Source organism: Geotrypetes seraphini, chromosome 1 (assembly GCF_902459505.1).
Source record: "Geotrypetes seraphini chromosome 1, aGeoSer1.1, whole genome shotgun sequence".
In the NCBI taxonomy this organism is placed as follows: domain Eukaryota; kingdom Metazoa; phylum Chordata; class Amphibia; order Gymnophiona; family Dermophiidae; genus Geotrypetes; species Geotrypetes seraphini.
Genome location: NC_047084.1, coordinates 145,281,184 through 145,295,000, shown reverse-complemented (window position 1 = coordinate 145,295,000; position 13,817 = coordinate 145,281,184). Strand labels below are relative to the sequence as shown.

At 45.6% G+C, this 13,817-nt stretch overlaps 1 protein-coding gene across 2 annotated transcripts in view; it reads right to left on the bottom strand.

Moving 5' to 3' along the window:
• NAA15 (N-alpha-acetyltransferase 15, NatA auxiliary subunit) overlaps positions 1–13,817 on the bottom strand; it is a 243,517-nt gene that overhangs the window by 35,068 nt on the left and 194,632 nt on the right. For both annotated transcript variants that reach the window (XM_033939428.1, XM_033939438.1), the window contains one exon: positions 9,856–9,954. In XM_033939428.1, coding sequence (XP_033795319.1) covers positions 9,856–9,954 — 99 coding nt within the window. The remainder of the gene's footprint in view (positions 1–9,855; positions 9,955–13,817) is intronic.

The following is a 13,817-nucleotide window of genomic DNA, read 5'->3' as shown; positions in this document are numbered from 1 at the left end:
TGTTTTACTACTTGGGATCTATGTACTTGGGACCTGGGTTGGCCAATGTTGGAAACAGGATACCTGGGCTTGATGAATCTTCAGTCTGTCCCAGTATGCAATTCTTATGTTCTTAAAACCCTCCACACAAAAGTGCTACCATTTCAAATGGACTTGATTCACTGTCTGATGTGGCCTCCATTCTCATGAACCTGTAACATGTCCACTTCCTTCCATTCTGGACTACCTCCTTCACTTCTCTAAGTCAAGCCTAAAGACAAACTCAGTTTGGGTTCATCTCAGTGTTATCAGTGTGTTTCACTCCCCTTTGGATAAGAAGCCACTCTTTTCATCCCTTGGTATCCAGATTCATGAAAAGACTTTACCATACTAAATCACCCAATCAAGCCTCTCCACCATAGCCTGGGAACTCTACTCTAATGGTTTCCTTTTCAGCCACTCATGACTTGCTCCCTCAAACATCTAACTTGGAAAGTGGTTTTTTTCATAGCCATAATGTATGTACACCAAGTCAGTGAGCTGCAAACAATTATGTCAAATCCACCATACACCATAGAAACATGATGGCAGATAAAGGCCAAATGGCCCATCTAGCCTGCCCATCCGCAGTAACACATTATCTCTTTCTCTCTCCGAGAGATCCCACGTGCCTATCCCAGGCCCTTTTGAATTCAGACTTTCTCTGTCTCCACCACCTCTTCTAGGAGACTGTTCCATACATCTACCACCCTTTCTGTAAAAAGGTATTCTACCATAACAGACTAGCTCTTCAAACTCATCAAAATTCCTTCCAAAGGTCACGTTAGAATTATATCTCAATCAATCCATAGTTCTGCCTGTTTTCTTCCCAAAATCACATTCTCATGCAGATGAAGCAGCTCTCCACACCTTAGACTGCAAGCATGCTCTAGCATACCACCTGGATCAGACTAAACCTCACAAAACTTCTTCCCAACTCTTTGTAGTTTTCGACCCTGAAAGACTTAGAGTTGCTGTGACCAAGAGTATCAGACCATCTGCATTTGGTTAATGGTCTGTATCTCCTATGCATATATTCAGGCTGGGCCGACACTACAGAGCTCATAATGTACGGGCCATGGCAGCTTCAGTAGCCCACCTTTGCTCTACTTCTTTTGAGACATCTCTAAAGCATCCATTTGATCTTCGATCCATACCTTTACTCCCTACTACTGTTTACAACAATACTCCAGAAGAGACAGTCAGTTGGGCAAGCAGTTCTGAAAATCTATTTACTTCCTGAGAGCAAACTTTCCCTACAACCCTCATAGGGTTTCCAGAGATTTGAACCTGGCAGCTTGGGAGTCCCACAGGTGAAATTATCATCTCTCTTTGTCATCACAGAAAGCATGTGTTCTTAAGAGCAGTGGTTCCCAACCCTGTCCTGGAGGACCACCAGGCCAATCGGGTTTTCAGGCTAGCCCTAATGAATATGTATGAGAGAGATTTGCATATAATGGAAGTGACAGGCTTGCAAATCTGCTCCATGCATATTCATTAGGGCTAGCCTGAAAACCCGATTGGCCTAGTGGTCCTCCAGGACAGGGTTGGGAACCACTGCTTTAGAGGACGCAGGTATATATTCTCACAACCCTCCCACCTCCCCTAGTTGGCTTCTTAGCTTTGTTACTGAACTGCAGGTCCCACGAGCTGAAGGGCAGGAAGGCACCGGCACGCGCGAAGGTCAGGCACTGCCTAAAATTTAAAGTGACAGTACATTTCAGGTAAACATGGTTGATGTCACCCACATGTAAGTATATATACCTGCTGTCCTCAGAAAACACCTGCTAAAGGTAAGTATCTTTTCTTTAGATAAGTAACATAGAAACATAGAAGTAGATCTTTGAATGCTGGAAAGGAACTGCAAGAAACAGGTTTATTCTTTGGGATCTTCCAGATTCATCCTAGTGACCTCCATTGGCCAATGCTGGAGACAAGATAGACCTTTGATTTGAGTCGGCATGGCATATTGTAATAAGGTTTGGGCAAATTCCTAGAAGTAAAGTCCATTAAAAATAATTTATTAGTCAGATATACTTAGGAGAGCTATCACTTATCCTGGATCTGGTTATATGACTGAAGATGAATTACTCTTAACATTTTCTTCTAAAATTGAAAATTTTCACTTCCTAACTTTTCTATCCTATAATAGAATAGCAAGCTCGAAAAGTACCAACCAGTTTCTAACATTCCTTCCCTGGCAAACTTATAGAACAGTCTGCATCCAATCCAACAACATGCTAATTGGAAAGTAAAATCATAAGAATTGACGCTGCTGGGTCAGACCAGTGGTCCATCGTGCCCAGCAGTCCGCTCACGTGGCGGCCCTCTGGTCAAAGACTAGCATCCTGAGACTAGCCCTACCTGCGTTTGTTCCGGTTCAGCAAGAACTTGTCTAACTTTGTCTTGAATCCCTGGAGGGTGTTTTCCCCTATGACAGACTCCGGAAGAGCTTTCCAGGTTTCTACCACTCTCTGGGTGAAGACTTCCTTACGTTTGTACGGAATCTATCCCCTTTCAATTTTAGAGAGTTCTCTCTCGTTCTCCCCACCTTGGAGAGGGTGAACAACCTGTCCTTATCTACTAAGTCTATTCCCTTCAGTACCTTGAATGTTTTGATCATGTCCCCTCTCAATCTCCTCTGCTCGAGGGAGAAGAGGCCCAGTTTCTCTAATCTTTCGCTGTAACATAATAAATGACAGCAGATAAAGACCTGCATGGTCCATCCAGTCTGCCCAACAGTCACATTCATTACCAAGGCAACGCTTGGTAATTAATTAGTAATTATTCATACTCTTCTTGGTGCAATCCCGATATCATTTTTGCTGCCTTCCTCTGGACTACTTCAAGACTTCTCACCTCCTTAGCAAGACACAGCCTCCAGAACTGAGCACAATATTCCAAGTGGGGCCTCACCAGCAACTTGTACAGAAGCATTAGCACCTTGCTTTTTTTGCTGGCAATTCTTCTCTCTATACAGCCCAGCATCATTCTGGCTACAGCCACCGTTTTGTCAATTTCTCTATTAAGCCCAGCATCCATCTGGCAATAGCTACCATTTTGTCACATTATTTCACAATCTTGAGATCCCCTCGCACCCTTCTCTCCCTTACCCAAAGCACAGCGGTTAGCAGGAAGCACAGGCTGTTTGCAGCCAGCCCTGGCAAAGCCAAGTGATGCATCAGAGGAAAAGCCTTGCTAGGGCTGGCCATGAACAGCCTGTGCTTCCTGCTAACTGCTGTGCTTTGGGTAAGAGAGAAAGAGAGGAAGCGAGTTCACAGCTCAGGACCGCCACCTGCTTCTGCCACCTTGGGGCTTGAGGGAGGGAGAGAAGGGTTTTGCGGCTCAAGACCACTGCTGTGCTGGTACTTCAGGGCGGGAGGGGGGTGTTCATAGCTGCAGGGAGGGAGGGAAAATTTGTGGCTTTGGACACTGCTGCTTTGGAGGACATTTCTTTTTTTACACCAGTGATTTTTTTGCCAGTTGTGAGAGGGTCCCGGTTAATCGAGACTCTGTTGTATCCTCTTCATTTTGCTGTCTGAAAAGATAAACCACCAACCTTTTTAACTGTTTCACCTCACTCATGATTTTATAAACCACTTTATTTGCTCTCTCATCTTTTATCCAAGCTGAAAAGCCATGATCTGTTTGGTCTTTCATCATGAGACGTTTGCCACATCCTTTATCATTTTGTTGCCCTTCTCTAAACCTCTTCTAGTTTTGCTATATCCTTTTTGTGGGTATCATCCAACTTACAATCAAGGAGACAAAAAATTGTCAAAATGGGACTTCATTTAACCTCAGACCTATCATAATAACCAGTAACCACAGAATGACCAATGTGTTCATATCAAATATATAAATAATATTCAAAAAAGTGTTTGTTGTATTCAAAGATAAGCTTGTTGCAGAAGAATAACCGTGAAGTCATAACAGACTGACGACTCTGTGCAATATTTTAATATAGCACAAAACTTCAGTGTCCCAAAAATCATATATATATATGGATTTTTCACAAGATAAGTACACTGTATAATTTAATCTGTCTATCTAATAATAAAACGCTAAGCGTGCATGCGTACTCGCACCTCATGTTCCCTGATCTGTTGGGATGTGTCGGCAAGAGTGCACATGTGCGGTTATTATGCCAGAATACTGACTCATGCACAGCCAGACCAAGATCGGAATTGGGGGGAGGGGGGTGAACCCCTAACCAACCCCACTGAGGATGATCCCTTTCTTTACCAGCCAGGATGGCTTTCCCAGGGTGGGTGGGCTTGGCCCTGTCACTGGGAGCGGCGGCCGCCAAGGTCCTAGAAGACGGCCCCGCCCGAGCCAGCTCGCAAGGCCCCTCGGTCACGGAGAAAGGGCACAGCAGGGACGACATCATCCCCCCCCACCCCTCCCCCGGGTACAGCAGCAATCACCGTGAATTCAAACAGAAGTGCTCAAGAGCGGCCACCAACTCCAGCAACCACCCTCTGCCCCGCCTCCCTCTTCTGATTGGCTCACCGGCCTGCTACTGTTCAGAAGTCTTTTATCTGATTGGCCTGCAGTCTGCGCCAGGCGCTCCCCCCCCCCCCCCGCCTCTAACTGGGAGGAGTTCTCCGGCTGGCATCGCCCAGACGAAAACAAAGGAATCGAGACGCGCTAGGGGAACTGCTTTTTACCCCGTTCTCCGATTGGCTGCAGCAGACAGTGAAATCTCCCACGAGTTTGAGTGGGAAGGTAATTAAACTTCTTGCAATGTGTCTCTCTCTTTTTTTATTTCTATAAACACAGTTCTTTTTGTTGTTGAGGGTTTTTTTTTTCTTCAAAATTCAGTCATGATTGGAGTGGGAGATGAGAAAAAAATGGCAAAAACCATGGAGCCCCCCCTCCCCCAATGAATGAGCAGCAGCAGCTGGATACCAGACCTTGGGTGCAGAATAAGTAATGGCTCTTTTGCAGCTGGAGTTGCGTTGTTAGATATGATAATGGAGGTTGGGAATTTAAACATAATTACTCACTTCCCTTATTAAACTGGGTAGATCCCTCCTCTCCAAAATCACCGGCCTCTGGAACGACCTCACTGTCCCGCTGCGGAACCTGGACTCCCTCCAACTATTCCGAAAACAACTGAAAACCTGGCTTTTCTCTAGCATATAATAATCTCTTCTCCTGATTACATCCCCTCTTTTATGCTTTGTAAACTCTTTCTCTTCTCTCTTCCCATATTTTTTAAACTCTGTAAACCAGGGGTGCCCAACACGTCGATCGGGAAGGCAACGCCAGTCGATCTCGTGTTGCCATTCCAATCGGCCGGCCGATCAGCCTTCCTCTCCCCAAGGTTCCCCACCGGAATCTCCCCAAGGTTCCCCACCGGAATCTCCCCAAGGTTCCCCACGCACACTCATTCTTGCTGCGCCCTTCCTGCCCGACTGCGTCTTCCGACTGGGGGATGAAGTCACTTCCTTCGGGAGAAGGCGGGAGGGAGGTCTAGGGAAGTCACGACCCTTGAGAGCTGAGCGCCGGCTGCCCCTGGCGGAATTGACAAGCCAGACTGGAGAAAGGCGGTCGGGAGCAGGAGGTGCTCTGCCCAAAAATGCCGGAGCTGCTGCTGCTGCTCTGACGTCTTGAGCCTGAAAATGTGAAGTTGAGTGTCCTGCTAAAAAGAGACTGGAACGGCTCTCATGGAAGACTGGCTTTTTTTCTTTTCTTTTCCTCGGCCCTGGGGATCCAGAGATTTGGGCCTGCAGAAGCCTAACGCTGACCAGCATTCCTCTCCCCGACATCAATTCTTACATCGGAGAGGAATTTCTGGACCAGCCAATCGCTGCCTGGCTGGCCCAGAACTTCCTCTCCGATGTAAGAATTGAAGGGGAGCAGAATGCTGGTCAGTGCAAGGCTTCTGCATGCAGAGCTTGGGGGGCGGTGGCTTGGAGGCCTGTTCCCCGGTGGCGACGGAAAACCTAGTGGCTTGGGGGAGGGCAGGGAGAAAGAAACAAAGGGGGCAAGCAGGGAGACAGAAAGAAAGTGGGCATGGAGAGAGAGAGAGAAAGAAAGAACAGGAGGCAGGGAGAAAGAAAGAAAAAGTTGGGGGAGAGAATGAGGTATGGAAGAGAGAAAGCATATAGGAGGCTGAAAGAAGGAGTGGGCTGAAATCAGAAGATGTCAGAAGAAGTGCAGCCAGAGTGAAGTGAGAAGAAGTCAGAAGAAGAAAGTGCAACCAGAGACTCATGAAATTATCAAACAAAAGTAGGAAAAATGATTTTATTTTCAATTTAGTGATCAAAATGTGTCTGTTTTGAGAATTTATATCTGCTGTCTATATTTTGCACTATGGCTCCCTTTTACTAAACCACAATAGCGGTTTTTAGCGCAGGGAGCCTATGAGCGTCGAGAGCAGCGTGGGGCATTCAGCGCAACTCCCTGCGCTAAAAACTGCTATGTGGTTTAGTAAAAAGGGAGGGGCTATATTTGTCTATTTTTGTATGGTTGTTATTGAGATGACATTGCATAGAGTCATCTGCCTTGACCTCTTTGAAAAAAACCCGGAATATGAATGATAATTAACATTTTCTCTGCCTTTCAGTGTGCTTTGTGGGGGTTTTAAAAATTTTTTATTGTTGGTAGATCATTTTGACTTGGTCATTTTAAAAGTAGCTCGCAAGCCCAAAAAGTGTGGGCACCCCTGCTGTAAACCGTGTCGAGCTCCACTTCAGTGGAGAAGATGCGGTATATAAACCTAAGGCTTAGTTTAGTTTATTAACAGGCGCTGGAGCTAAATAAGCAGATGCGTTAAGGAAGAACAGAAAAAAAGAAAGACAGAAAGCAGCTAAGGAGAGAGAGAAGAAATACAGACAGATACACACACATATATTCTAGCACCCGTTAATGTAACGGGCTATAAGACGAGTATATATATATATATATATATATATATGATTTTTCACAAGATAAGTGCACTGTATAATTTAAAGTTTTTATATATACTTTAAATTATACAGTGCACTTATCTTGTGTAAAACGTGGTACAGGCTGAGGTTTATCACTTTTTTTAACAAGTTAAGTACACATTAGACAACAGGGAAAGATAAATGAATTTAAAAAACTGATGAAATGACACTTGTTCTGCCTTACGAAGTACGCTAGTTAAGTTTATAATCATTTTTTTAAAATTGTGCTGCAGTTATAGTGATGATGTTTGTAATAGAAAAGATGAGCTGGTGATTGGATAGTTATGTTCATTTTATGGATTTGAATTATGTAATGTGAATTTTTTTTTGTTTTGTATGTTATTTTTGTGTAGAATGTTAATTTTATTATGTGTGTTACACTGGACTCCGCTTTGATAAAGGCGGTTTAAAAATAAACAAATATGAGTTTTTGAACACTGAAGTTTTGTGTTATTAGAATATTGCACAGAGCCGTTAGTCTGTTATGACTTCATGGTTATTTTTCAAATATTGTGTATATATTTTATATGAACACATTTGGTCAATCTTACCATTGTCTGTAGTTACTGGTTATTTTGATTGGATATCCTTTTTGTGATCAGGCAACAAGAGCTGCACCCGGTACTCATGGGTCCATACAGGGACATAATAGATATTCTCAGTTTTATTCTCTATTCCTCTTCCAGTAAAGTCTAACATTCTGTTTGCTGTTTTGGTATCTACAGCACACTAGGTTGAAAATTTTAATGTATTATGTACTTATTGTAAGTATTGAAAATAATAAAGAAGTGGGAAAATTGTAATGTATTATTTACAAGGACTTCAAAATCTGTTTCCTTGGAAAGATGTCCAAACATGGAATTCAATATCTGGTACTTGTAATTAGGATTATTTTTCTCTTATGTGGTAACTTTGCACTTGTTCACATTAAATTTTATCTGCTATCTAAGGGCCTGGTCTATTAGTCTTACTAGATCCTTCAGCAGTTTCATACATTCCTCTGCTGTTTGAGTAGCTTTGAATAATTTTGTCCGATTGGCAAATTTAATCAACTTATTGTTCTTTTACTAGATCATTTATTAATAAGTTAAACAGCACAGGTCCAAGTACAGATCCTTAGCAAACTCCATTATTGAATCTCACTCTCCGTTTTCTGACTTTTAACCAGTTAACCACAATAGAATAATGCCTCCTATTCTATAATTTAATTTTCTGAGGTTATCTGAAATTCCAAATTAATTACACCAACTAGCTCATCTACAAATTTGTTTACACCTTTGAAAAATGTAAAACTAGAAAGGCTAACTCCTTGCCGATTCATTTCCATAAAGTGCAGTCCCTCTATCTAGTTAACAATTTTGATTTTTTTAGAACCAAAGTCAGGCAATTTTTCCATCTTTACCCAATTTGAGAAATTGGTCCTTGTGTTCAGTTAGCTGTATTTACCACCCCACCTTAAGACAATTCTTGTCCCCTAAACATTTGAAAATATTTGTCCGTCTTAACTAGATTATAAGGTCGACAGAGAAGGGACTGTTTCCTATACGCAGCATACTGTGGACAGCAAATCGAGCAAGAGCGTCCCCTTCTTCAGTGATACACCAGGTAAACAGAAGCACAAAGATATGGACAGCAGTTTAAAATGCAAGGCCATTTTATTATGGCAACTGGGGTGTTATCAAAAATAGCAAGAAAAAAGTGTGCTATAAGGATGATACATCCATTTTCAATATGGATAATTCAACAAATGGCCTGCAATGCTGGCAGCTCCACAAGAAGCTATATACTATGCCAGCTCCTCTTTGTAACCTGCTGCATGATAAAAGCAACAGATACGTATTTGTGTTACAATGGCCAAGTCTTCAAAGGATGACAACAAAGGAAATACAGAATGGCCCACGTGGAGATAATGGGTGGATTCCAAATTATTTCCCAGTGTTCAATACATTTTGTGCAAGTGGCAGTTAAGGTTATCTGGTCCAGAGCAAACATTGTGTTCTGAGTTTGCTAGTTTCGACCCGAATGACAAGAGTAACTTCTGAAAGTATCAGAGCATGTCAGTGCTCACTCAATATTGCAGGGGTGTCAAAGTCCCTCCTCGAGGGCCGCAATCCAGTCGGGTTTTCAGGATTTCCCCAATGAATATGCATTGAAAGCAGTGCATGCACATAGATCTCATGCATATTCATTGGGGAAATCCTGAAAACCCGACTGGATTCCGGCCCTCGAGGACCGACTTTGACACCTGTGCAATATTGGATAAGCATAATAGAATTAAAAGAAATATTCTTTATCATGCACAAAAATCTGGATTGACTAAGCTTGCATTTTATTTGTATACTGACCTGTCTACTTGTATCTTTCCATCTTTAAATTGAATCATCATCAGCTCCCTGCTTTCCTGCTCCGAGTATAACTTGTATACACTTCCCCTAACAGCATCTGTTGTGACAATTTTACTTCATCATCTTTAAGTTGTTATACAGCTTTAACTGTTTGCCATACAGACCCTGACTTCGTCAAATTTCTCCACACTATCCACACACAATTAAAAAAAAATACCAAGTTATAGACACACACAAAAAAAAAAATTTTAACACATATACTGCCGAGGCAGGGGGAGGAGGGAAAGAGAATTATTGTAACTGCGGTGGCAATCCCAGAGTTTCTTCTTGGAGGGGTCAGCTTCCCTCCAAGTCTCCCACGAACAAAGGGATCACAGTTCTCCAGTTAATAATCTGAGGAAATCAGGAGAGAAAAAAAAAATAGATACAACCACACCAAAGCTTCCACTAAAAATATAAAAATTTAATTACAGAAAAAGTATTTTCTAAAAAGCTACTCAACTAGTAACACACAAAATGCAATGATTTAGAAACAGATGAAAGAAAAACCTTACCGGCAGTGAAGAAGCGAATCATACACTGATGAAGCCAAGGGTGACTGGAGTCAATAGTAAATGCTCTCTTCACAGACTGTAGCATCAATAAAAATTTCTCTAGAAAATAAATATTGGCCCTGAATTTTCAGACAGGTTCTGTAACAGGCAGCATGACACTGAAAATACCTAATTATCTCCTCCTCTACTTCCAAATAATACATTTCTACAAGCAAAATTGTAAAGGCAAGGAGAAATCTACTGAATGAATGGCAGACATATACTTCATAAATTAGTATTACAGACTGTTTAATTATCTGTTTTGAGTGTGCTGACTGATTTGTTTGCACTCTATGTTCCCAGTTACTACTGGGTTTTTAAAATGTTATCCACACTGAACTGGAAGGTTGTTATGGAATATATGCAAATAAATTATGTTATTTACACTTTAAGAAAATTGCAAGAGCAGAGTGAAAAAAATGCCTCATTTACTCAAAATCTAGCATTCACCACTTATAAACCTAATAGAAATCCAAACACATTCAAATAACTTTTGTTGGGAAGCAGCTAGTTTAAAAAAAATGGCTCTCACTAGGGAGAACATCCACCTCTTATTTGCTTTAAATACAAGGAGAACAATCAAAAGAAAACTTTCAGCCTCAGTTTTAATCAGTTATAGATTTATGTTTCAGGATTGGCATTTGATCCAATTTGCATTTAGTTGCTGGGAAAGGCCTGGATAATGCTCAATTTCACTCTCACAGCACTGTAAGACAGCTTTCAGCCAGAGCTCCTGAGTGGAGTCCAAAGAGTACAAGTGGATCAATTTTTCACTCCATCAAATGTTACAAAGACTACGGGACACTCGATGAAGTTACAGGGAAATACTTTTAAAACCAATAAGAGGAAATATTTTTTCACTCGGAGAATAGTTAAGCGCTGGAACACATTGCCAGAGGTTGTAGTAAGAACGGATAACGTAGCTTTTTTAAGAAGGGTTTGGACAATTTCCTGGAGGAAAGGTCCACAGTCTGTTATTGAGAAGGACATGGGGAATCCACTGCTTGCCCTGGATCATGCTACTCCTTGGGTTTTAGCCAGGTACTAGTGACCTGGATTGGCCACCGTGAGAACGGGCTACTGGGCTATTTTTATGTTCTTAGCTCCCACACTATCTGGAACTAAAGGTTATGCTGGCATGCTGCTAAAACATAGACCACCATGCTGATCTAATATACAGTTCATAGAAGCTTAAGAAATCACCTCTATTACGCATGCCTAAAATACTAACCAAGGACCTAATCCTTACGCCGCATAAGTCACTAGATTGAAATTTGCATCTTGGACTCACTCCATCTTTAACCTATTCCCTACTGTTAGCCTTTTATGTTCTTTTCTATCATAATTTTGTAGTTCTATCCCTCCCTTCCTGAGACTCAAGTAAGTAATGTTAATGTAGGTCATTACATGTTTATTGTTTACCCCAGATTTTATTATGGAAATTGCTTTGAAATTTTATAAGCGTTGTATCATAGTAACATAGTAAATGACAGCAGATAAAGACCTGAACAGTCCATCCAGTCTGACCATAAGTTATACCGTATTTTCACGCAAATAACACGCACCCGTATAAAACGCGCACACGTGTATAGCGCGCAGAAATCACGATGATAAGCACAAAAACTTTGGTATAACGCGCTCACGATTATACCGCGCATGCTGCCCGACTCTCCGTTCACCCCCCTGACTTCCGTGCACTGCCCCGCCTCTCCGTGCGCTGTCCCGACTCTCCGTTCACCCCCCCCGACTTCCGTGCACTGCCCCGACTTTCCGTGCGCTGTCCCGACTCTCCGTTCACCCCCCCCTGACTTCCGTGCACTGCCCTGAATTTCCGTGCGCTGTCCCGACTCTCCGTTCACCCCCCCTGACTTCCGTGCACTGCCCCGCCTCTCCGTGCGCTGTCCCGACTCTCCGTTCACCCCCCCTGACTTCCGTGCACTGCCCCGCCTCTCCGTGCGCTGTCCCGACTCTCCGTTCACCCCCCCCTGACTTCCGTGCACTGTCCCCCCTTGAAGGTCTGTCCCCATCCTGAAAGCCTGATGCCCCCTCCCCCGACGTCCGATACATCCCTCCCCCCGAAGGACCGCCGACTCCCCAACAATATCGGGCCAGGAGGGAGCCCAAATCCTCCTGGCCACGGCGACCCCCTAACCCCACCCCGCACTACATTACGGGCAGGAGGGATCCCAGGCCCTCCTGCCCTCGACGCAAACCCCCCTCCCCCCAACGACCGCCCCCCCCCAAGAACCTCCGACCGCCCCCCCAGCCGACCCGCGACCCCCCCTGGCGACCCCCACGACCCCCCCACCCCCCTTCCCCGTACCTTTGGTAGTTGGGCCAGAAGGGAGCCCAAACCCTCCTGGCCACGGCGACCCCCTAACCCCACCCCGCACTACATTACGGGCAGGAGGGATCCCAGGCCCTCCTGCCCTCGACGCAAACCCCCCCCCCCCCCAACGACCGCCCCCCCCAAGAACCTCCGACCGCTCCCCCAGCCGACCCGCGACCCCCCTGGCGACCCCCACGACCCCCCCACCCCCCTTCCCCGTACCTTTGGTAGTTGGCCGGACAGACGGGAGCCAAACCCGCCTGTCCGGCAGGCAGCCAACGAAGGAATGAGGCCGGATTGGCCCATCCGTCCTAAAGCTCCGCCTACTGGTGGGGCCTAAGGCGCGTGGGCCAATCAGAATAGGCCCTGGAGCCTTAGGTCCCACCTGGGGGCGCGGCCTGAGGCACATGGTCGGGTTGGGCCCATGTGCCTCAGGCCGCGCCCCCAGGTGGGACCTAAGGCTCCAGGGCCTATTCTGATTGGCCCACGCGCCTTAGGCCCCACCAGTAGGCGGAGCTTTAGGACGGATGGGCCAATCCGGCCTCATTCCTTCGTTGGCTGCCTGCCGGACAGGCGGGTTTGGCTCCCGTCTGTCCGGCCAACTTCCAAAGGTACGGGGAAGGGGGGTGGGGGGGGTCGTGGGGGTCGGCCAGTGGGGTCGCGGGTCGGCTGGGGGGGCGGTCGGAGGTTCTTGGGGGGGGGGACGGTCGTTGGGGGGGAGGGGGGTTTGCGTCGAGGGCAGGAGGGCCTGGGATCCCTCCTGCCCGTAATGTAGTGCGGGGTGGGGTTAGGGGGTCACCGTGGCCAGGAGGGTTTGGGCTCCCTTCTGGCCCGATATTGTCGGGAAGTCGGCGGTCCTTCGGGGTGGGGGTGCGAGTGGTCCTGCCGGGGGGGGGGGATGTATCGGACGTCGGGGAGTCGGCCGGGCAAGAGGGCTTGGGCTCCCTCTTGCTCCGATCGTGGATGCGGGTGCGGGTGGGAGCGCGTGCGAGTGGTCGTTCGGGGTGGGGGTGCGAGTGGTCCTGCTGGGGGGGTGAATCGGGCGTCGGGCGGGGTGGGAACTATGTTTGAAAACTTTCGTATACCGCGCTCACGCATATAACGCGCGAGGGGTATGCGCGGTAGGTAAAAACGCGTATAACGCGCGCGTTATATGCGTGAAAATACGGTACTCATTAAAAAAATTTAATAAAAACAAAAAATTTGCTGCTGCTAGGTCAGACCAGTGGTCCATCGTGCCCAGCAGTCCGTTCCCGCGGGGGCCCTTAGGTCAAAGACCAGTTCCCTACCTGAGATTAGCCTTACCTGCGTACGTCCTGGTTCAGCAGGAACTTGTTTAACTTTGTCTTGAATCCCTGGAGGGTGTTTTCCCCCATAACAGCATCCAGAAGAGGGTTCCAGTTTTCTATCACTCTCTGGGTGAAGAACTTCCTTACATTTGTACGGAATCCATCCCCTTTTATCTTGAATGTTTCGATCATGTCCCCTTCTCAGTCTCCTCTTTTCAAGGGAGAAGAGGCCCAGTTTCTCTAATCTCTCACTGTACGGCAACTCTTCCAGCCCCTTAACCATTTTAGTCGCTCTTCTTTGGACC